The 22347-nt window shown below is 64.0% G+C and overlaps 1 protein-coding gene and 1 long non-coding RNA gene across 2 annotated transcripts; both read left to right on the forward strand.

The window, feature by feature from the left end:
• Positions 1-715: 715 nt before the first annotated feature.
• On the forward strand, positions 716-1542 carry LOC137845877 (uncharacterized). Its single transcript, XR_011090302.1, has 3 exons — positions 716-748; positions 1120-1248; positions 1341-1542. It is a non-coding gene; the product is annotated as an uncharacterized lncRNA (long non-coding RNA).
• An 11040-nt stretch (positions 1543-12582) lies between these two features.
• Positions 12583-15125, forward strand: NEUROD4 (neuronal differentiation 4). The gene has a single exon (XM_068663573.1). The coding sequence runs from the start codon at positions 12583-12585 to the stop codon at positions 13576-13578; it is 996 nt and encodes a 331-aa protein (XP_068519674.1). The 3' UTR covers positions 13579-15125.
• The last annotated feature ends 7222 nt before the right edge of the window (positions 15126-22347 follow it).

The following is a 22347-nucleotide window of genomic DNA, read 5'->3' on the forward strand; positions in this document are numbered from 1 at the left end:
GGGGGTATGGTGTGTACTGGGAGGGGTGTGAGGTGTATTGGGGTATACTGGGAGGGGTGTGAAGTGTACTGGGAGGGGTGTGAGGTGTACTGGGGTGTACTGGGAGGGGTGTTAGGTGTACTGGGAGGGGTGTGGGGTGTACTGGGATGCACTGGGAGGGGTATGGGGTGTACTGGGATGTACTGGGAGGGGTGTGGGGTGTACTGGGGGACGTGGCATGGAGCCACCCAACCAGCCCAGGCTTTGGGCACGGCTCCATCCCATGGAGCCCGGGGGGGGGGACTGGGACCAGTCGCGGTTTGGCTGGGACTGGTGGCTCCCGGAGGGGTTCGGGGCTAAGCCGAGCTAATCCCACACTGGCCCCGTGCCCGGGGGGGGGGCACCTTCCCCCACCCACCCCCCCCAGCCCCCCCGAGTGGTGCCCGCTGCCTTTATAAGGGCCGGGGCCGGTTGTCCCCAAAGTGCCACCACCCCAAAATCCCCGGGGACGATGAAGCTCTGGGCTCTCCTGGTGCTGGTGGGGCTGGTCTGCAGCCTGGCTGCTGGCTGTGAGTAGGGCAGCTCTTTTTTTGGGGGGGGGGTCCCGGGGGGGGGGGTCCTTCCTGGGGGGGTTAAGGTGTCCCCATGGGGCTGGCTGGCTCGTTTTTGGGGGGCTCTGTCCCCATCCTGACCCCACAAGGGGGTCGGTGCCAGCCCCTCTCCCTTCCACCCGCAGTGCCGACCGACGTGACGCCTTCCATGGGCACCGGTAAGCTGGGGGGGGGGCGTGGGGGGGTCCTGATGGGGGTCTGGGGGGGGGTCCTGAGGGACCTGGGGGGGGTCCTGAGTGGGGACCCCACTCCCCACATCCAAACCCTGCTCCCAGGGGGGGCTTCTCCCTTCTCCTGGGGGTGGCTTCTCCCTTTTTTTTTTAGGGGGGGGTCGCTCCTGGAAGCCCCCCACATCCCCCCCCTGCTTCCCAATCATCAACCACGGTGCCCCCCCCTGAAAAAAAACCCTACAAGAAGCAGCAGCTCCAGGGCTGGAGCAGCTTTTTTGGCCAGGGTACAAATTGGGGTGGTGAGGGGAGGGGGGGGCAGCACCAGAGCCCCCCCGAGACCCCCCCTGTCCCCCCCCCAGATGCCGAGGGCAGGGACCGGGCTTCGGAAGGAGCGCTGGTGGACGCCACCGACCTGCTGGAGCGCCTCGTCAGGTCCCTGGGGGACACCCTGGCGGGGGCGGTGCGCCTGATTTTTGGGGGAAAAAAGGGTGAGAAAGGGCTTTTGTGTTTTTTTTTTTTTTTTGGGGGGGGGGTTGGGGGGTTGCGGCCGATTCTCAGCTCTCTGTTTTGCCTCCTCCAGAGGGATAGCGGGGCGAGCGTCGTCCCCAAAGCGGTGGCCTGGCTTTGGGGACGTTTGGGGACGTTTGGGGACACCGGGGTCCTGGCCCAGGGCTCTGCGTGCCCCCACTGCAGCCCCCCCCGTGCCCGAATCCCAGTGCCACCAGCTTGTCCCCTGCTGAAAAAGGATGGACCTCGCCGAGGCAGAACCCCAATAAAACCATCCCCAAACTGCTCCCTGCCTGGTGCTCGCTGTGGGATCAGGACCTGACCCAGTTGTGCCCTGGCTCGGGGGTCCCGGGGACCCTCCTGCCTCTCCCCCAAAACCACGGTGCTCCCGGAGACCCCCCCCACTGCTTTTTGGCCCTACAAAGACAGACCCCAAGACCCCATCCCATGGGACCTCTCTGCCCCCGAGCTCTCCATCGCCTCCATCGCCTTTGGGTGCTGGGTGCTCTGCTCACCGCCTCCCCCGTCCCCCCTCACCCATCTCTCCCGTGGCTTTTTTGGGGTCCGGAGGGTGCAGCAGGTCACCCCCATCCCACAGCACGGTTATGGGGTGACCCACTGGGATTTTGGGGCTGGGGTCCCACGGGAGCACCCCGTGGCCCCCAGGAGAAGAATTTTGGCCACCACCACCCTGCGCTTGCTCAGGGCTGTGGGGTCTCCGGGCGACCCCACTGCCTGTAGGACATTTTGGGGCATCCTGGGCTGGGATTGAGTAGGGCTGGTGGCTTTTGGGGACAGGGGGTGACACAGGGAGGGGGGACAGGGGGTGCGGGGGGACAGGCCGAGCTCCCCAGCCCTGGCACAAGCTGGCACCCCCTTCGCTCCGAAGCTGGGGGGAGGTGGTGGGGGTGCCCCCTTCCCACCACGCTGGCCCCTTCGCCTTCCCCTCCAGGAGCACCCAAATCAGCTCCCGCCGTGCAGGAGGGGATTTGGGATCAGGATGAGACGGAGCTGAGATAAACGGGCTGAGGACGAGTGGGATGGGGCCAGGAGGAGCCGAGTGGGCTGAGCTGGAGATGAGTCGAGCGCTTGTGATGCGCGGCACAAATCCATCCCCAGACCGGGCTCCCGTCCCGTTCTGCCCCCAGATTTCGTTTTCCCACCTCTTTCCCTGCTGCTGCCCGAAATCGAGCCCCAGCCGTGCCGCTGAGCCTCACGTGGGGGTCCCGGGGTGCCGAATTTGCGGCTTTGCCACCCCCCCCCCCTCACCGCTCTGCCCCAAAAGGCGTCAGCATCGGGCCGTGGGGATGCCCGGGGGGTGTGAGGATGATGATGGCAGCGCCGTGGGATGATGCTGATCCCCCCGGGGTGGGGGAAGAAGCTGGGAGAAGACGAGGAGAGGTCACCCTGGGGGGGCACGGATCTGCCCGGGAGCGCAGGAGACGTGGGGTGGTGGTGGGGAGGGTCCAGCTTTGTGGGATTGGGGCATTAGGTGTACCCCGAGACCCCAAACCGGGGACCCACACTGGTGGACCAGTGCCCAGACCAAAAACCAGTGCCTGCTGGTGGCCCAGACCAAAAACCAGTGCCTACTGGTGTCCCAGCCCGAGGATCCAGCAGGATTTTTCTTCAGCTCGGAGGACAAACCAAAGCTGGGTGCTCACCATCCCAAAACCTTTTCCGCAGCGGTGCCGCGCTGCCCTGAGAGATGCCAAGCCATGTGTGATTTTCCCCAAAACGGGCTTTTTTCCAGGAAAAAAAAACACCACCTCTCCGGGCCAAGCAGGCTGCGGCACACCAAGTCTTGCCCCCGCTCGAGGAGCTGCCAGCTCCAGCGGGGCTGACGCTCGCGCCACCACCGCCTCCCCCCCTCCCAGCACTTCTGGGCAGTTTTGGGCGAAAAACGAGCAATTTTCACACTTCCAAGGGGCAAGGTGTGAGCCGTGCCACCACGCAGGAGCTCTCCCGTGGCAAAACCCGGCGCCGAGGAAGGCGCAGGGGGTGGCTCGATGAATGCAGCGACGAGCGCAGCAGCAGCAGCTCCCACCTCCGAGCTCGCCGCCGCAGGTGAGAGAAATCTCATTTTGAAAAACATCTCTTTTTTTTTTATATATTTTATTTTTTTTTCCACGGGAGGAGGCTGCTGGGAGCTGCCGCAGAGTGGGGGCTGTCCTCTGGGAGCCGGCACGAGCTCTTCCTGACAGCTCCTCGCCGCGTAATTGTTTCCCCGAGGTGGGTTTTGGTGTTATTAACCACGGATTTCGCTCGGGATGGAGAGGAGCTGCAATTAGACGGCGGCTGACAGAGCCCTCGTGGTTTTGTGCCGGGTGCTGTAATCCGGCGTGAAAGGCTGGCCCCTGGTTGCATCGTGCACAAAGGAGCGGGTCTGCACCGGGCACAGCATTGTCCCCAAAAACCTGGGGATTGACCCCAAAAAGGGAGCCGTTTTCGGCGCGCAGCCCCCGAGCCTGGAGCTCGGTGAGGGACCCTCGGTGCCCTGGGGAGCTCGAGGTGACGGGGTTGGGACACCCAGGTGGTGGCACCCGGCGTCCCCAAATGTCCCCAGTGCGTGAACTGGGAGACACTGGGAGTTACTGGAGCCGGGGACCACCCTGCATCCACCACGAGAGGGTGCAGGAGCGGCGTCGCCTCGCCTGGAGCCTGAATTCACCCCCAGCCCCCCCCCGGCACAGGGCTCTGAGGCTCCCGGGCACCCTTTTCCTGGCCCTGGAGCAGCGATGGGGACAGCCACAGCCCGGCTCGGGGGGGTTCTTTGCCCCCATCCCCTCTCAGAGCATCAAGGACGAGGCCCAGGACCTCTCCCCAGGAGCTGCAATTTCCAAGCCGGGGTTAATTTGGGGAGCCATGGGGCATCAGCCCTTGGAGGACCCATTTCTAATTAGCTCATCCGGTAATGAACGGATTTGCTTGTAAACTCTCAGACCCTCAACGAGCCGTCCTCTCCCAGCAGGGATGCTCCGCGACCACCCCCAGCCAACGTGTGTCCCCCCCCCTTTTTTTTTTGCCCTCCAGCAGCCCGGAAAATCGCCCTTGGCCGGCTCCAGGTGCCCGCAGAGGGGCTCGGGCTCCTTTTCCCTGGGGCTGCTTCCCCCCGAGCCGCACAGGACCGGGCGATCTTCACGCCTGGCCGCTGACTGGGTCGGGGCCAGCTGGACCGGGGGGGGGTCTGTGGTTGTTCCCGGGGGCCGCTGGGGGAGGCAGCTGGGCCAGGAGGCTGCCAAGCGGGCAGCGAGCGCCGAGCCCTGCCCGCAGCGCAACATCTGGGGCCCGCCGTGGCCGGCCAGGCAGCAGCGACGCCGCCTGTGCCAAAACAGCCTCCTCTTCCTCCTCTTCCTCCTCTTCCTCCTCCTCCTCTTCCTCCTCTTCGCCAGGTCCAGCCAGGGCAGGAGCCCCCAGCCCCTGGGGATGCGGGGATAAATCCCAGCTCCCCACTGGGATAAATCCGGTGCCAAGAGGCAGGAGCGCCACGCGGGGCCCCTGCTGATGCCAGGCTGGCTCCTTTCATCCCCCCCGCGATGATTTTGGGGGCGCAGAAGTGCCTCAGACAGCGGGGAGAAGCCCCGGGGGCTGTCACCAGCTCGCCCCCAGGGCTGCGTCCCCACGCACAAGGCGCCGCCAACCCCAAATTTCAAGGCACCGCTGCCTTGTGCTGGCCCAACCTGGGGACCCCTGCGCCCTGCAGCACCCCGGATTTGGGGTGGGGATGGGGAGCATCCCGCTGCGGGACGAGGAGCCCCGCGGGGCTGGCAGGCTGCTGAGATTTCTTACCAGCAGATGTCAGCTCCCGCCTGGGGATGCGCGTCCGGCTCCGGCTGCAGCTCGGCACACTCGTGCCGGGGGGCCGTGGATGTCCTGGGGGGGCCGTGGCTGTCCCATGGGGCTGTGGCTGTCCTGGGGGGCCGTGGCTGTCCCATGAGCCAAGACGTGATGTGGATTCTCCTCACCTCTTCCTCCTCCCGTGCCCTTTCCATTTTGCGCCCAGGACCCCCCAACTCCCACCAGCTGCACCCCCCTTGGTGACGCTCCCCAGGGACGCGGAGGTGATGCTGAGCACCCCCCACCCTCACCCCGTGGCCACCTCAGAGGCTCCTCCGGGAGGTTTTTTTTTGACGTCCAGCTCGGGTCAGTTCAGGGTCATGCAAGGCAATGCGCCCTGACCAAAATTACCGCGGGAAGGGGAAGGATTGGGTGCTGTGCTGAGCATCCCAGGGCAATTTTGGGGCAGGAAAAGGAAAAAAAAGGGGATGAGGGATCTGCTGGCTGCAGCCTGGGCCGTGCCCCTGCTCCAGGAGGGCCAAAGCTGCTGGAAAAGGATGGAGCGGGGCTGGATGAGGCCCCCAGCCCCCTCTGCTCCTGCTCACCCCAGCCCCCAGCAGCGGCTCGGGGCTTGGAGGAAGCCTTTTGGGGACCTTTTTGTGTGCAGGGTGCTCGGCGGTGCGCCCCTTTTCCATGCCAGAGGGCTCATGCAATGGGGTCCTGAGGTCCTGGGGTGGTGCCGAGCAAAATTGCGCCGGGTTACGGCACGGCAGGGGCACCGCTCGCTGCCCCCCGTGTGTGACGCCTGCCCGTCCCAGTGTCCCCAGCTCGGGGGTGTCCCCAAACCCCCCTCTCCGAGGCTCAGCAGTGCAGGACGCCCGCTCCCTGCCAGCTCTGTGGGGCGTGTGGGATTTCCCAGCTGTGCCATCAGGCGGCCTGCAGGGAGCCAAGAGCGGAGCGAGCCAGCAACCGCGCTGGCCCTGAGCCCCTTGTGCTCCCCGGGGGGGGTAAGGGGAGGGGGGGGGACACGGCAGGGCTGGGTGCTGAGCCCAGCTGTGCCCCCCCAGCCCATCTGGGCGCTCGGCTGCGTGCTGGCTGGGGGGAAACTGAGGCAGGGAACGGGGAGAAAAACTCATCCAGGGGCAACTCCGGAGCCCTGCGCGGCATCGGGACGGGCTGGGTGCCCACGAGGGTGATGCTGTCCCCATCCCAGTGCCGGGGGGGGGCTGCAGAAAGGGATGAGGGTCCCACAGGTCCCCCAAAAGCACCCCCAGTGTCTGACCCCTCCCAAGCACCCCGGAGGGTCCCTTCTCCCCCAGCCAGCAGCCACCGCACGGTGACGACCCCTGCGGCCAGCCCGACGTGCCGTGGGGCCACCAGGGTGCTCAGGAGCCCCCCCAGGGCTGAGCCAGCGGGGTGTATGGGGGGGGGGGCACCCCTTTGTCATGCAGAGCGTGTCCCCCTCCCCAGCCACCCCCCAACCTCTCCGCGGTGCCACCATCGCTCAATTTGACAAACACGGGTCAGCGAGCGCCTGGCCGTGCCCGGACCCCCCCTTACCCCCCCTGCCACAGTCCAGGCGGGCCCCCCAGCCCCTGATTTCTCTTTAATTGCATTCCCCAATGTCATGCAAATCAGGCGGCCCCGGCGCAGCTGCCGGGATTAAATTAGACCCCGTTAATACGCGGTAATTGCGTTTCCGCACGGGCCCAGGAATTCCAGCCCCGGCGGCGCGGGGCGGTGGGCAGCGGGGGCCGGGGCGGCGGTGGTGGCGTTGGGGAGGGGGGGGGGACTTTCACAATATTTACTCTGGCAATTACCCTCCCTTCCAGGCCACGGCCCCTCCGGAGCAATCAGATTATGGGATGGGGAGAGGAGCCGGGCGCTGGGCAGGGGTCCTGGGGGCTGGTCCCAGGCTTGGGCGCACCGGTGGGATGAGGGGAGGGGGCTTTTGTCCTCCTCGGACCCCCCCATCCTGCTCTGAGCTCCTGGGTTGTGGATTTTCCCCGTTATTTGATGCTCAGGATGGGGCAATGTTAAGGTGGAGCCCCCCCAAACCCAGCCCTAGCCCCTCCTGCAGCAGCAGGACCTGCTCCGGGTCCCCCCAAATCCTTCGGCTTTTTGGGATCGTGGCGTTCCCAAATCGGGGGGGGGGGGGGTCGCAGGCAGCCCAGGGGGTGTGGAGAGGGTGGGGGCGATGCGGCCAAGGCCAGGACCTGTCACCTCCTCTCCAGATGTCACGGGGATGGTGAAGTCGCCCCCCCCACCAGGAGCTCAGAGGGAAACTGAGGATGGGGAAGGGGGGGGGGACACAGGATGGGGACAAGCTGTGACACCAAAGGAGATGTGGGGAGAGCACGGGAGGGATGGGATGAGAGGGGGGGGGACCTACAGGGAGTGGGGGGGCTGCTGGAGATGGGGACCCCCAGGGGATGGGATGGGAAGGGTTTTTTGGGGGGGTGAGGATGTGTGGGAGGAGGAGCGGAGGGATGGGGGACCCCTGGGGGTGAGAGGACACCCAGGAGGTGGGAGGGTTTTGGGTGGGTGGGGGGGACACAGCTGGGCACAGGTGGGCTCCAGGGACCGTGAGCCCCCCCCCAGCTTTGCCAGGGGCTGGATTTTCACCCCCTGCCCCTCTCCTCCCCGCACCCAGCGGGCAAAATCCCCGCGGCCCCGTGCAATATAAATGGAAATAATGCCCGGCGCACGGCACAAGGAGGGGGGGGCCTCACCCTCACCCCCCCACAAACACCGAGGACCCCATCCCAGTGCTCCCAGTGGCTCACTGGTGACGGGAACGGGACGAGGGGAACATCTTGCGAGAGAAATCCCTGTTTGTTTTTTTTTTTTGGGGGGGGGGGGGTATGGGGAGGGGGCGATCCCCCATCAGCGAACAGATGCCAAGCCCCCCGCACAATGGGATTAGCGTGCGGCACGTGGCCGGCCCTGAAAGGCAGCGGGGCCGCCAGACAATGAAGCTCGAGGGTCACCCAGGCGTTGGGGGGCCACCGAGCACGGGGGGACGTCACCGCGTGTGTGTCCCCCCCCCCCACCCCCAAATGGTGCCCGACGCCCCTTTTGTGGGGCCGAACCTGTTGGAGCCATCTGTCAGGGAGGGGACGGCGGCGCGGGGCAGTGGCAACAGGCAGATTTATTGGCCTCAAGCTGTTCCCCCTGCCCAGCCCAGCCCGGCGCTGGGAAGTAAGCCACGAAGCCCCTAATGAATTAATTTAATGAATTAATTAGTATGCCCCCCCCCTTCCCCCCCCCCATAATCCCAGGCTGCCAAGGGACGTGATGGCGAGCGCCCTCGATTAACGCGGAGGGTCCCCGAGAGGCGATGGGCAACGGTCCCGGCAGCAGGGGGGTGGCTTTTGGGGTGCCACCCCCTGGCCATGGGGTGAGCGAGGAGCCCAGTACCAGAATGGTTTGTACTGGGGAGCAATGGGGGAGAGGGAAGAAGCGGTGCTGGGGGAGGCGCTCACTGCCCCAGTGCCTGCCCGGCGCAGGTGAGGTCCGTGCGGGGCTCCCCGGCTCTCTCCTCTTTAATTAATCCATTTTTGTGTTTTCTTCTTATTTTTTTTTTTGTTTTTTCGCCCCTCTCGCCGTCCGGAGCTGGAGGCAGAAGCCCTGGGCCCCTTCCCTCTTGTCTGAGCAGCAGCGAGCTCAGACGGGCCCCTTCTGGCCCTACCAGCAATTAATTACTCCCCCTCGCACTCTCATTACAGCCGGGGGGGGGAACGCAGCCCCCAGCGCCCACCCCGAGCACCTGTGTCAGAGCCAACGGCACCCAAAGCCACCCCCAGCTCCGCTCCTCAGCCCAGCACCCGGCCACGGGGGGGGGTGACACCCAAGGGTGAGCCCCTGGTGGGTGCTGGGGGAGCGTGGGGCAGGGTGCAGGGCAAACTGGGGAGGGCATCCGGGGGTGCTCATCTGGGGGTGCTCGTCCAGGGGGTGCTCGTTTGGGGCTGCTAAATTGGGGGTGCCCATCCTGGGGGTGATAATCTGGGGGTGCCTATCCAGGGGTCCATATCTGGGGGTGCCCATCCAGGGGTGCCCATCCTGGGGTGCTTATCTGGGGGTACCCATCCAGGGACGATAATCTGGGGGTGCCCATCCAGGGGTGCTCTTCTGGGGGTGCTCATCTGGGGCTGATCAATTGGGGGTGCCCATGTGGGAGTGCTCATCCAGGGGTGCCCACCCAGGGGTGCTCATCTGGGGGTGCTCATCCAAGGTGTTCTTCTGGTGGTGACCATCTGGGGGTGCCCACCCAGGGGTGCCCATTTGGAGGTGCTCGTGCAGAGGTGCTGGTCTGGGGGTGCTCACCCCAGGGGTGCATTTTTAAGGGTGCCCGTCTGGAGGTGCCCACCCAGGGGTGCTCAACCAGAGGTGCTCATCTGGGGGTGCTCACCCACAGAAGCCCACCCTGGGGTGCTCTTCCAAGGGACCCCCCCCCCTGGGGTCACCCACCCTGGGGACCCCATCTGGAGGCACCCATCTGGAGGCACCCATCTGGAGGTGCCCATCCACAGAAGCCCACCCTGGGGTGCTCTTCCAAGGGAGCCCTCCCCCGGGGACGCCCACCCTGGGGACCTCACCCTGTACAACCCACCCTGGGGACCCCCCCCCCCCCACATCCCCACCCCCGGCTGCTCACCCACAAACACCCACCCAGGGATGCTCAGGGACCCTCCGGGGAGCACCCACCGGGGGGGGTGCCGGGGGTTGCCGTCGGGGTCCCGAGGGTGGGGGGGGGGGGGGACAGCGGGAGGAGCCGGGCTCTGTCACCTCCCCAAGAAGGAGGAGCCACCGGGGGGGGGGGAACCACGACCGTGCAGGAGCCGCCGGCAGCGGGGAGAGCTTCAAAACCGCCCGACAGCGGAGCTGTCCCCGCTCCCGGTGCCTCTCCCGGTGTCGCCCACGGTGCCCCCCCCGGTGCCACCGCCCGTCCGCCCCCCCGGGGTCGCCACCACCATGCGCCCGGGCAAGTGACAGCGGGGACTCGCTGCGGTGCCCAGGTAAGGGCGCACCGGGACCCCACCGGGGGACACCCCGAGCATCCCTCCGACCCCTCCGACGGGATTCCGTGCCCCCCCCCCTCGCCACCCAGCCCTGTGACCCCCCCCCCTTGACTCTGTGGCCGTCGGGGTGGGATCGGGTCCCCCCCACGCCCCCCAAATCTTTTCCCCCAAGCACGTCGGGGCCGCGCTGTGGATCGGGATGGAGGTGGGGGGAGATGGAGGAGATGCCCCAGCCTCCGGCTTTTGTTTCTCGGGTCCTGGGGGGGGAACAGAGCCCGAGGGGGGAGGCCGGGGGGGGGTCCCAGTGCTTTTTCCCAGCGAATTTTGCCCGGGGCCAGGAGCCCAGCGGGGAGGGAGCCTCCGCAGCTGAGACCAGGGGAGCTCCTGGCTCCCCCCCAGCCTGGACCCAAAAACTTGCCCCCTTCTCTCCCGCAGCCCCACATCCCAGGAACGGGATGGATTTGGTGGCTCCCAGCACCCCCCGGCCCCCTCCCACTTTTCCAGGGGTGTTTGGGTGCTGCAGGGATGCTCTTGAGCAGTTTTAGTCCCCCCCAAAAAATCCATCGCATCCCTTCTTCTCTGCGCCCATTTGGCTAATGGTTGGACTGGGACCACCAAGAGTGGGACTGGGCTGGAGAAGCTCCTGGGGCCAGGACTCGGAGGCACCAGTGGTCCCATGGCCATACTGGGGCTGAAGGAGCAGCCGAAGGGTTTTTAACCTCCCTGGCAGCCAGAGCCCAGCGGGTCCACGGAGAGCCGGACCCCATCCCGCTGCGTTCCCAGGCAGGGCATGGTGCAGAGGTCTCGGGTAAATCCTAATTTTCCTTTTCCTCTTGCCTTGCCTGGTCCCTCCTGCCCCCTTCCGTGCTGAGTTCCCGTTTTGTGCCTGGATCTTGTGCTCCCAGACCTTTCTTCTGCTTGGAAAGGAAAAGGAATTGATCCTACTTGTTTTGGGATGAGAGCCCGGTGCCCCGTGACACAAAGGGAGAAGCAGGAGAGCTCAGGAGAGCCGAGCCGTGGCAAACTGAGCATCAAGTTTTTGGCTTTCTCCTGCAGTGGGTTCCTGGGGGTTTGCTTGTTGTGGGGTGGAGATGTCCAAAAGGAAAGGTGTCCCAGCAAAACAGGCTGGAAAAGCCTCCCACCCGCAGTGGGTTCCTCATCTTCCTTGGGAAACTGGGAAGTTACTCCACCAGGCAATTCCCTTTTTGTCTACCTTTCCCCCCATAATTTATTATTATTTTTTTAATTATTTATTAAATCTATAGTCTGGAGAAAAAACGAGAGCAAAATCCCCGCGAGCTCAAGCTGGAAATCGTTTCCAAAGAGGCAACCTCCTGCCACCCCCCCGTGGGAATACTGCCCTGCGAAGTGCGGGGAAGGGGGGGACCAGCTGGTCCTGCCTCTCGCACAAAGCCCCAAATCTGGCGATTTTTCACCCATAGCACCCGACTGGGAGGGAATTGTGGTGCAGGGGACGAGCGAGGGATGGGTGCTGAGGGCAGGGGAGTTCTGAGAGCCCCAGAACCGTGGTCTGGAGGGGGGGTCTGAGTGGACCTACAGCCCTTTCTGGTACAAAGCTGTGGTCCTCCCAGGGTGCTGGTAGAGGATATTTGGCCCCTGCTCCCTCCCGGCTCGGCCAGCCCCATAAATTCATCCCCAAAATGTTCCTTCACCACCTTGGCTCCCCGGATCTCCGAGCATCCGACCGCCTCCGCTTGCTTTACCCGAGAGTTAATTGGGGCCACACGGTCCTCCCGGGATGCGGTGGCTGGGCAGAGCAATTAACACCCTAATCCAGCCCCCGAGCCCCATCACGCATATTAAAAGTGGGATTTTCCACGTGGGGTGGGCTCGGCCAGCACACTTTCAGCAAAGCAGCTTAGAGGCTAAGCTTTATTAAATGAGGCAGGCGCGGTGACAGGATCTGGGGGGGGGATTAACATGAAACCCTGGCTGCTTTGTGCAGCGGGACGGCGCTTGTTAGGGCAGAGGGAAACGAAGGTGAAGGCAAATGTGCCCAGGTTAGGGCAGGAGAAGCTCCAGGGATGGCTCAGCAGAGGGACCTTGAGTTTTTCAGGCTTCCTTTTGCAGCCCACAAGGTGGGATCGGGGCTGAAGCCACGAGGATGGGGCTGGACCAGGGGGAGATCAGGCTCCAAGGCAAACCCCTGGGTGGGAACAACCCCAAAGGGAATTCCTGGAAGTCCCCAGGATAAAGCTTCGGTGGCTCCTGGCTCAACGTGTCAGCTACGGGACTGAGAGCCCCATAAAGGTTGTCTGAAACTAAGCCTTTTGGTAGAAAAATCATAACTGTGGTGCCTTGAGCTGGATGCCACACATCACAACGATGGGCACGTAACAAAAATCCCTAGAAATTGCTGTAGGGACAGACAAATTCCACAGGCACCATTGGAGGACAGACAGCAGTCGATGCCCCCGGCAGATGATTTTGTGCTGGGTTCCTAAAGCTCCTGCTGGGATTCGTTAACTTCTTGTCCCCTTCTTGCAGAGCTCAGGGATGACGAAGACGTACGCCAAGCCCAAGGAGATGGCGGAGCTCCTGAGCACCCAAGCCTGGATGGGCGAAACGCTGAGCTCCAAAGGCGAGCTGAAGGAGGAGGACGGCAGGCAAGCTCCCTTCGGCTTGGTGCCGGGCTTGAACGAAGAGCACGACAGCATCGAGGAAGAAGAGGAGGAAGAGGACGATGGGGAAAAGCCTAAAAGAAGGGGACCAAAGAAGAAGAAGATGACCAAGGCGAGGCTGGAGAGATTCAGAGCCCGGCGGGTGAAGGCCAACGCCCGCGAGCGCACGCGGATGCACGGCCTGAACGATGCCCTGGACAACCTGAGGAGGGTGATGCCCTGCTACTCCAAAACGCAGAAATTATCCAAGATCGAGACCCTGCGGCTTGCCAGGAATTACATCTGGGCTCTGTCGGAGGTGCTGGAGACGGGGCAGACCCCCGAAGGCAAGAGCTTCGTGGAGATGCTCTGCAAGGGCTTGTCGCAGCCCACCAGCAACCTGGTGGCTGGCTGCCTGCAGCTGGGGCCGCAGACCCTGTTCCTGGAGAAGCACGAAGAGAAATCCCCGGTGTGCGACCCAGCCATTTCCAGCCACTCCTTCAGCTACCAGTCCCCGGGGCTCCCCAGCCCACCCTACGGGTCGATGGAAACCCACCTGCTGCATCTGAAGCCCCCGACCTTCAAGAGCCTGGTGGACGCGTCCTTCGGCGCCCACCCCAATGACTGCACCACCCCCCCCTACGAGGGGCCCCTGACGCCGCCCCTGAGCATCAGCGGGAACTTCTCCCTGAAGCAAGACGGGTCCCCAGACCTGGAGAAATCCTACCCCTTCATGGCCCACTACCCCTCGGTCGGCCTGGCGGGCGCACACGGACACGGAGCGCACTTCCAAAGCGCGGTGCCCCGCTACGAGCTCCCCATAGACATGAGCTACGAGTCCTACCCGCACCACGTGGCCGGGCCCCAGCTCAATGCCATCTTCAACGAGTAGCCAAGCAGGGGCAGACCCAAATTCTGGGGACAGGGAGGCGTTCGGCCGAGCTGTTTTTGGAAGGACGCAGCCGGAGCGAGACCCCCGAGCATCTCCGCAGGATGGCACTGCGCAAGGCGCCGCTGGCCCTCCCGTCCTCCCCCCAGCCCGTGCCACCTCGCCGAGTTTCCGAGCTGCCCCCAGAACCCTTCCTGAGATCTGAGCCCGGATTGCAGACCCGTGAAATGCCCTCAATGCCTTCTCCAGGCGTGGTGGGAGAGGGGTTTCAGGCACCTCCAGCTGGGGACGAGGCTCTTGTCCACACAGCTCTCCTGCTCCGGGCTCTGGAGCCAAATCCTGCTCGTGTTTCAGAGCCTGGGAGCTGAGCTCCACCACCGGCCACAGCCGGGCTGCTGCTCCCCTCTCCTTCACCCCCAGAGATGCTCCCGGAGGTGGCTTCGCCCTGCACGTTTCCAGCACCAGGGACAAACATTTGCTGAGCCCCCAGAGCTCGGCTCGCACCCTCCTCGGGGTGGGAGCCCCAAGCCCCTCCGGCCCCTCAGGTTGCCCAGTTCCCCTCCCAGGGCAGCTCCAGAGGTGGGAATGATGTGGGCCACCCCCAGAAGACCCCCGGGGCTGCTTCCCACCCGAAGGAGACCCGTGCCACCGTATCTGCCCTATTAAGATCTCCGTGATGGTCCCTCCTTGGCTCATCCCCGCTGCCCTGCTCCTCAGCCGCAGCCCTCGGACCCAAAACCAGCAGGCGATGGTCACGGATCGTGGCACCTCGCTGCAGGATGCTCGGCCCTTCAGAGCACAAACATCCCGGACTCGAGAGCTGAAACAGGAGCCACCGGGGCCGCGTCTTCTTCGGGTTTGTAGGGTACCTGCCACGATCCGCGTTCCCAAGACATCCTGCCAAAAGAAGCGTGTCTTAATTCCCTGTTTTATTTATTATTTACTTGGGGTGGGGTGCGTGGGGGGGTGCGTGTCTAATTTATTTCCCTCTGTTTTTTTAATGTGCTGAAGAACCTCCTCATTTTCCGGTTGACTTCCAAGTGCTTAGTTGGAGTTAGCTTTGTGGAGACGTGTGGTTTTTGCAGTGCCGTTGCTCCAGGATTATTTATTAGCCATTATTTATTTAATTTATTTCCCTCCTGCCCCGGCGGTCTGTCTTCTGGTGACTGAACCAAGTACTTTAGCCGAGGGCTTGCATATTTAATGGTGAACTCCGTATTTAACGTTGCCATTTCTCGTCTTTTGGATGGTGCCCAGCAGCTCCCGACTCGTCCCCTGTATTTCTATGAGCAATAACTTTTAAAGGCTATGCAACTATTTTTGTTTTCAAGAAAATGCAGGCAACTATTTTTGAAATCCCCACTGGCCTCGCGAGCCCGGCTGGCCAAACCTCACTCTTTTACCGAGGTGTTTTGTACAGAGTTGGGAATTTGGAGATGATTTGCGCTCCGGAGGTCCCTGCCCAGCCCCTGGATCCCGGGGCTTGTTTCCTTTTGTACTGAGAGCAAATGTTTATCCTTTTGTAAAGAAAGCAGAATTGGGTTTTTAGCTCAAATAAAGTCGTGGTCTTGTTTGAAGCAGCATCACCGCGGGGCTGTCGTCTCCTTGTCTGTGGTCCTCAGCGTGGCGACGCGGGCTGCCTGGCAGGGAAACCAGAGGGACATGGGGAGTTTTGATCCTAAACCCCCCATGCTGGGGTCCAGCTGGGATCCCTGACCACGGGGTTGGGCTCCGTGCCCTGCTGGGAGCCGGGAAGGTCCCCAGGGGTGGCAGGAGCTGGGTGGCACCGGGCTCCCCTGCAGGGTGGTGGCATTTAGCATCCAGCTGCTGCTGCTGGCTCTGCCCCGGGGCTCTTCTCACTGTCCCTGGCACATCGGTCATCTGCAACTGGTTTTCACGGGCTGCACACCACAAACAAGCTCACACATGTTGGTGTGTGCCCAAACACACGTGTGGACTCGCACACACATGGGGACCTCTCCATGCGCCCCAGCAGCCACGCGTGCGCCCCGCAGCCGCGCTCACACACAAATCTCACGTGCGTGGCAACACTTTGCACGCTGGCACGCCATCCTCTTGCTGCATGTGTGCACACGCAGGAGGTCACCCAAATTTGCACACACACGCAGGTGTGCACGCACCAACGTCCCGGTTTCACCCCAGCCATGTGCGAGGCGCGCATCGCCCTGCCCGCGCTCGGCGCTGTGCTCGCCGGAGCCTGCCTTGCCCAGCTGTGCTCAAATCCTGGAGCAGCTCCTGGCTGCCGCTGGGGCCTCTCGTCCCCGCCGTCCCCTCGCACGGGGACCTGAGTGCCACGTGTCCCCGTGCCGCTCGGAGCCTCCCCGTCCCCCCCAAGCCCCACGCCGGCTGCTGCACGGAGCCCGGTGGGAGCCGCCGAGCGCCTCGTCCCCGCAAGCTGTGCACGGCGAGGGGGCTCTCCGGGGGGGCCCGCAGCTGCAGCTCTGCTGCTAAGGGATGGGGGGACGTGCAGGCAGGCGTGGAGGCCTCCTGTGTCCCCTAAGCAAGAGGGAACCCCCCCACGCAGGGGTCTTACCCTGCCCCAGGCTGTGCGTGCCGTGGGCTGGGGGTTATTGCAGCCGGCAGAGAGTGTGAGACCCCCCCGCGGTGACCCCTGCAAGGATGCCGGGGCAGCAGTGGAGGGAAAAAACAGCCTCTGGCTGTGGCAATGCTGCCAGCTCAGCGCTGGTGCCCGGAGTCCAGCTGTGCCCTGGCCCCCCCGGCCCCCCTCAGCACCCTTCGGTGGCCAAACTCATCTCCAAAACGCCGGGAGCTGCGCCAGGCTGTGGCCGAGGCCACCGTGCTTGTGCATGGTCCCTTGTGAGCTCACGGCCGTTCCCTGGTGCCTTGGGGGGGCTCTTGGACTTGTGGGGACACTTGGGGGGGTGCCCTGGTGTCTCTGCAGCATGCAGAGGCTTCGCCCTCTGCTCAGGCTTTGGGGACAGCAGTGCCACTTGTCACCATCCCTGGTGAGGACGTGAAGCCACGGTGGGCACCGTGGTGCGAGGAGAGCAGGGTCCCTGCCCCATGAGTTTAGCCCATCAGGAGCACTTACCCGGCCTTAATGACTAATTAGCATCCAGCACAAAGGCTCCTTTGTTAAAAACTCCCCCTGTCCCATGCCGGGTCGGGTCGCAGCTGGGGCTGGAGGATGCTCCTTTGGGAAGGACCAGGGAGGCTGGAGCAGGGGGGGGTCCGTCCTCTCCTCCTGCATCTCCGCGTGATGGGAGAGCATCTCCCATGGGAAACGGCTCCGTGTGGGGTGGTGGGACCCCAGGTTTGGTGTGGTGGAGATCACACACAGGTGCCAGGCTTTTTGGAGGTGCCCCAGCTGGAAGCACCTGGGGACGGAGATGTCCCAGAGCTTGGAGACCGCGTGTCCCCCAGCGTGGGTCAATAACGGGGCGAAAGGAGAGGAATTCGGGAGGGAAATAAGGCTCAGAAATGGCCACAGCAAACCTGGCGGAGCTCTGCACACCTCTGGGACTTCCAAAGCTTTGCTTGAAGCCCACTTGATCTCCGTCCTGGGGTCAGTGGTGCTCGGGGATGGGGACACCCCAGCTCGCCCTGGAACAGCCGTGGTTGGAGCAGCTCCGAGGGTCCTGGCTGCGAGTCGCCCTGGTTTCCCCAGCGGGGTGGGAGAGCCCCGAGCTGTATAATTGCTAAGCCTTTTTAAAACCCAGCTTTAAAAGCTGTAATTCTGATATTGTTTGTAATCTGATAACGCCGTGAGCCACTGAGCTCCTAATGTGGCCGGCTCGGGAAGCCACGAGGCTTTTCCCACTAAGCCGAACTATCAGACGGTCGGTTCTCGAGTTAATCGTCTTTCCCCCCTTGGGGACATCAGATTTTGGCAACTAACTTTCTTGCTGATGAGTGCAGGGCCGGTGGGCGAGGAGCTGCACCAAGGGGACAAGGTGGTGGCACCCCGTTGAGCCCCGGGGGATTTGGGACGTGGCTTGTCTGTCCCCAAAATGGCACTGAGGGTTCGATGGGGGCTTGTGCAAAGCTGGGACCCCCGGGCACACGTGCGTGGCACAAAGCAACCCAAAAAGACGTTGTTTGGACGTCTGTCCAGCAGCCCAGCAAGCCCTGGAGAAGCTCCAAACGGGGTCTGGGACAGGCAGGAGGGACCCCAAAAGCCAGGCTGGAGGAGAGGAGCCAGAGAGGGGCTTCGTGCCGAGCACCTCACAGCATGGGCGAGGGGGCTCTGCGGGGTAGATGTGTCCCCAAACCCTGCAGCTCCCATGGGTGTTCTCCCAGCTGGTGGGCTCAAAGGGAACGGGACCCGAGGGGTTTGGGAACAGGCCAGCCCCTGGAGGGATCTCATCTCCCTCAATTCGGGGGTTTGGAGAGCACCCAGAGCTCCTCAGGACCTCCCTGCGGCTGCTCCCCGACCCCAGACCCTCTCAGGGCTGCCCCACTGCCCTGCTACGTCCCCCTCCATGCCCAGCTTTGGGGCCAGGTCCCCTCCCCGTGTCCCCCCAGCCCCATGGGGGTCCCCATCCTGCTGGCTCCTGCCAGCGCGGGGCGGGGAATTCGCGCAAATCCCGGCGCTGGCTCCTCTGAGCCCCTAAGCTCTCCGCCGTGCTCCAGATCAGCCGCGCTTCAATCTGTTTGCAAAGCTGTACAGAGTGTTTACGCAGCGGGGCCGGGGCCAGGGGATTAGGGCCGGCGTTCCCCCGGCATCTGCTCGGTCCATCCCGCATCTCCGGAGCATCCCGCATCCCGGGACCGTCCCGCATCCCCGGAGCATCCCAGCTCAGCCAGCATTCCCAGGGCTGGGGGCACCTCGTTGAGGGAAGTGGGGAGCTCCGGGGGTGCTCCGTGTCCTCCTGGAACCCAAAGGGATCGCCCTGTTAGGGGACCCCACGGTCCTGCCCCAGTGGTGCTGTGGGGTGGCCGTGGGGGGCTCTGGGTTCCGAGGTTGCAGCGTGCAGCAGCTCCTTCACCCCCAGCTCCCTCCATCCTCCCCCATGCGGGAGTCTCAGAGCCCGTGCTTGGACCACGAAGGACATTTTTGGGGTGTCCCAAAAGGGCTCAGGTCTGGTGCTCCACATAGGGCGAGGAGAAAACCTGCCCCACGCAGACATTTCGGACAGCTCCAGCCCCGACGCCTGCAATGACAGCTGCCACGCACTGCCCAGCACACAGGCGCTTTTTTATTTATTTATTTTTTATTATTATTATTTTATACAAGTTCGGGAACCTCCCCGCTTAATCCCCAGCAGATAAACTAACAGCGGAGAGATTGGGAGTTATTGATGAAGTCTTGCTGCTCGGCTGAGATTAGAGCTCTGCTTAATCTTGTAGCAGGAGGGTTTGGGGATGGTTTAATCAGAATTTGTACAGCAATAATCCCGTCTTTAAACTCGTCCCTGGCCCAGTCCCCCCCCCAAATTGTAATCGGGCGGGGGGCTCTCCCATGGAGAGGCCCCCGGGGGTGTTTCCAGCCGCAACGATGCTCGGGGGGTCCCAGATTTGGATGCCCAGGGGTCGGAGCCGAGGAGAGGAGGGTGCTGAAGCACCTTTGCGTGCACCTTTGGGTGCTTCTGGCTCCTCCAGCCCTTCCCAGAAGGGGAAACTGAGGCACGGAGCCCCACAGGGTGGTGTGGGGGGGTCCCGAGCTGCCCAGCACGAAGCAGAGCGGCTTCCCCCCGCCAGGGGATGGGGACTGGTGCTGGTACAGAGCGGTGGGAAGAGGCCCCCAAAATGCAGGATGCTGTGGGAACGGGGCAGAGCGACCCCAAAAACCAACCCAAAGCTCGGGGTCTCAGCTGGGCGATGGGTCCTGAGCCAGCAGCCGTGCCCGGGATGTCTGAAGGGCTGCAGGACGTGCCGAAGACCCCCCCCAACTCAGAAATAAAACACAACCCCCCCGCAAACCAGCTCGCCAGCAGCATCCAGAGACCTCCAAACTTTGCCGCGGCGCCCCAAACCGCTCCCCGCGCCCCTCCGTGCCTCAGTTTCCCCCCCAGGGAAACGGGCGAGCGCCGGAGCCTCGCTCCTGGCGGGGGCTGCGGCCGCCTTTGTGCGTCTCCATCCCTTTCAGGGAGCACAAAGAGGGGAGCCGGCGGCACAGATGGACCCTTTCAGAGGGGAGCGGGCTCCTTTCTCCGTCTGCCACGCCGGGGCTCTGCCTTCCGTCGCAATCCCCCTTAATTGAATCCGCACTTTCATAGCTCATTACCCCCCTGATGGATTGGATTAGCCGGGGCTGCAGCCCCTCCGCCGCCGCCGTCACCGCACGGCCTCGCCGGGGAACAGTTGGCTGCTCCGCGGCCCCCGCGGGGAGCCCGTGCGCCCGGCTTCGGGGCGAGGGGCTTTGGGGGGGGGGGCCCGAACCCACGGGCAAGGGACGCGGCCACCGCGTGGCTCCCCAACGGCCAGGGCCAGCTGCGGGCCGGCAGTGCCAAAATCCTCGCCCTGCTCGCCGTGCCGTGGCCACCTCTCCGCTTGGTCCCCCCTGATCCGCTCTGAATCGCCCCCCCCCGGTGAAGCTCTGGGGTCTTTTTATCAATTAGTTCATGGGGAGGGCGTCCCAGGAGGGGCGAAGCAGCTCCGAATATCTCCGGGTTTGGAGCATCCACCCTGCACCTCGGGTGGTTTGGAGATGAGGGGGCTCGGACCCGCACGTGGGGCAGGGTCCTGGCACGTGCCGGTCCCCCCCCCCCCCCATATGGGATAACCCCATAAGGGACAACCCCATATGGGATAACGGCCTCGGCTGCCGCTCGTTAACCCCTGCTCCGAGGGCGCCTGCCCCAGCCCAGCTGTCAGCGATGCCCCTGCTCCGGGGGGGGGGCTTGGTTCTCCCCCCACCCCATCGCTCTGTGTGCCCCCCCAAGGGGGAAGCACTGCGGCTGCAAAATGAGGATTTTCCACCCTTTCCACCCTGGCTAAGCTCCTGGCTGCACCCCAGCAGGATTCGACCCCACTCCTTCATCCCCAGGTGGGCTGGGGGAGAGGGGGGGGACACCACCCCCAGGCCCTTCTAGGTGGTTCCTTTATTTTTTGGGGGGGGTCATTTTCCCATCTGCTTGTGCTCAGCTCAGGGACAGTGAATTTCTGAGCCCTCCCTGAGCTTCCCGTGCTCGGGACATCTCCCTCCGGCACCAGCCTTGGCGTGGAGCCTCAGGGATGGGGCAGAGCTGCTGGGGGGGGGTCAATTTCCGCCCCCTCCCCAAGGGGCTGAGGAAAAAGAGATGGATGCAGCACCCGCAGGGCTCGTGGCCGCATCCGTGCTGGAGTTTTTTTTCCAGGAGGGTCCCAGCGACGATGAGGAGGGGGCTGCCGAGGTGCCGCCCGCCCAGCTGGAGAGCCGGCTCCGACATCTGATCGCCGCGGATGAAAAAAAGAAAAAAAAAAAAAAAAAAAGAAAAAAGTGCCCGAGGCATAAATGGTTTAGCATTTTCCCCTCCGCACCCTCATCCTCTTAGCGAGCCGCGGGCAGCCCCGGCGGGCTCCCCGACCAGATGTGGCCGGAGTCCCATCGGGGCAGTTAGCGCCGGATCGCTTACGGGAGGGGATTAGAGAGCCTCCACTTAGAGTCCCGGTCCCCACGGCCTTTGGGATTAGGATATAATGCAGCAGGCTTTGCTCCGGGGGGGGAATCGGGTGGAGCTGGGACCCTCCTCATCCTCACTTTGCCCTGCCCGAAGACGCGGAGGTGTCGGGCTCCTGGTGCCACCCCGCGCTCGCCCCCTCATCCTGGCCTTTTGGTGGCGGGGAGGGGAACGGAGAAGCAGCTCCCGGCCATGGATGAGAGGATTGGAGACCCAAATTTGCAGCAACCCTTCACCAAAATTTGGGGAGGGGGGGCCTTTTGAATCTGAGCAGCTCAGATCACCCAGGGGAATGGTTTGGGCACGGGCGTCCCATGGGGGAGATGCTCCAGCAGCCCCTCCGGAGGATGCCCATGCCCAAAAAACCTCACTGCAGGGGTTCACCTCCCCCTTACATCAGGAGGGGGCACCTCTGCCAAGGAGGGATTTTTGGGGAGGGGGGGGACACGAGGGGACAGCCCCTTTCCTCCTCGCTGCAGGGAGCAGAGCGCAGCGGAGCCCCGAGCCTCTCCAGGAGCTCAGCTGCTGCGCCCCCCAGCCCACTTTGAGCCCCCCGGCCGCGGCTGCGCTCAGGTGGGGGACGCTGCCGTGCTGCCCCCCCCCTGGAGAGCATCCATCGGCCCCATCGGACGCAGAGCTGGGGTGGAGGGAGGGGGGAAACCGAGTCCCCGAGCTGGCAACAGATGGCTGGAGGCAGCTTGCTGACACCTGCCCCTCCTCTCCACCCCTCTCCTGCCCCTTCCCTTTCTTCCCCGCTCGTTTTGTTCGGTTTCCCAACGCTCGGGGGGAAGCTGGAGGGTCCCCCTGTGCCCCCCCCCAGGGCAGAAGGGGCAGGAAGATGAGAGGAGATATGGTGGTGACCCTAGGGAGGGGCTGGGGGTCCTCAAATTGGGGGTGACACCGCCGTCCCCTCCTGCAGCGCAGGGTGCCCGGTGGGGTGGACCTGGGGGACCCCTTTTGGTCCCCAAGGGGTCTGCTGGGTCCTCGGCCGCATCCTGCTGGTCCTGTGGGTGCAGAAGGGCAGGATCGTGCCCACACCAACCTGCTGGGGGTTTTTGGGGTCCACTCAGCCCTCCCAGCTCTTCCCTGGAGCCTTCCCAGCTCACGGCCCGAGACCCGCAGCCAGCCGGGTGCGTGCCCACCTCGTTCCTCCTCGCTCCCCTCCTGCCTGCAGCAACCCGGGGATCCC

Source organism: Anas acuta, chromosome 29 (assembly GCF_963932015.1).
Source record: "Anas acuta chromosome 29, bAnaAcu1.1, whole genome shotgun sequence".
NCBI lineage: Eukaryota > Metazoa > Chordata > Aves > Anseriformes > Anatidae > Anas > Anas acuta.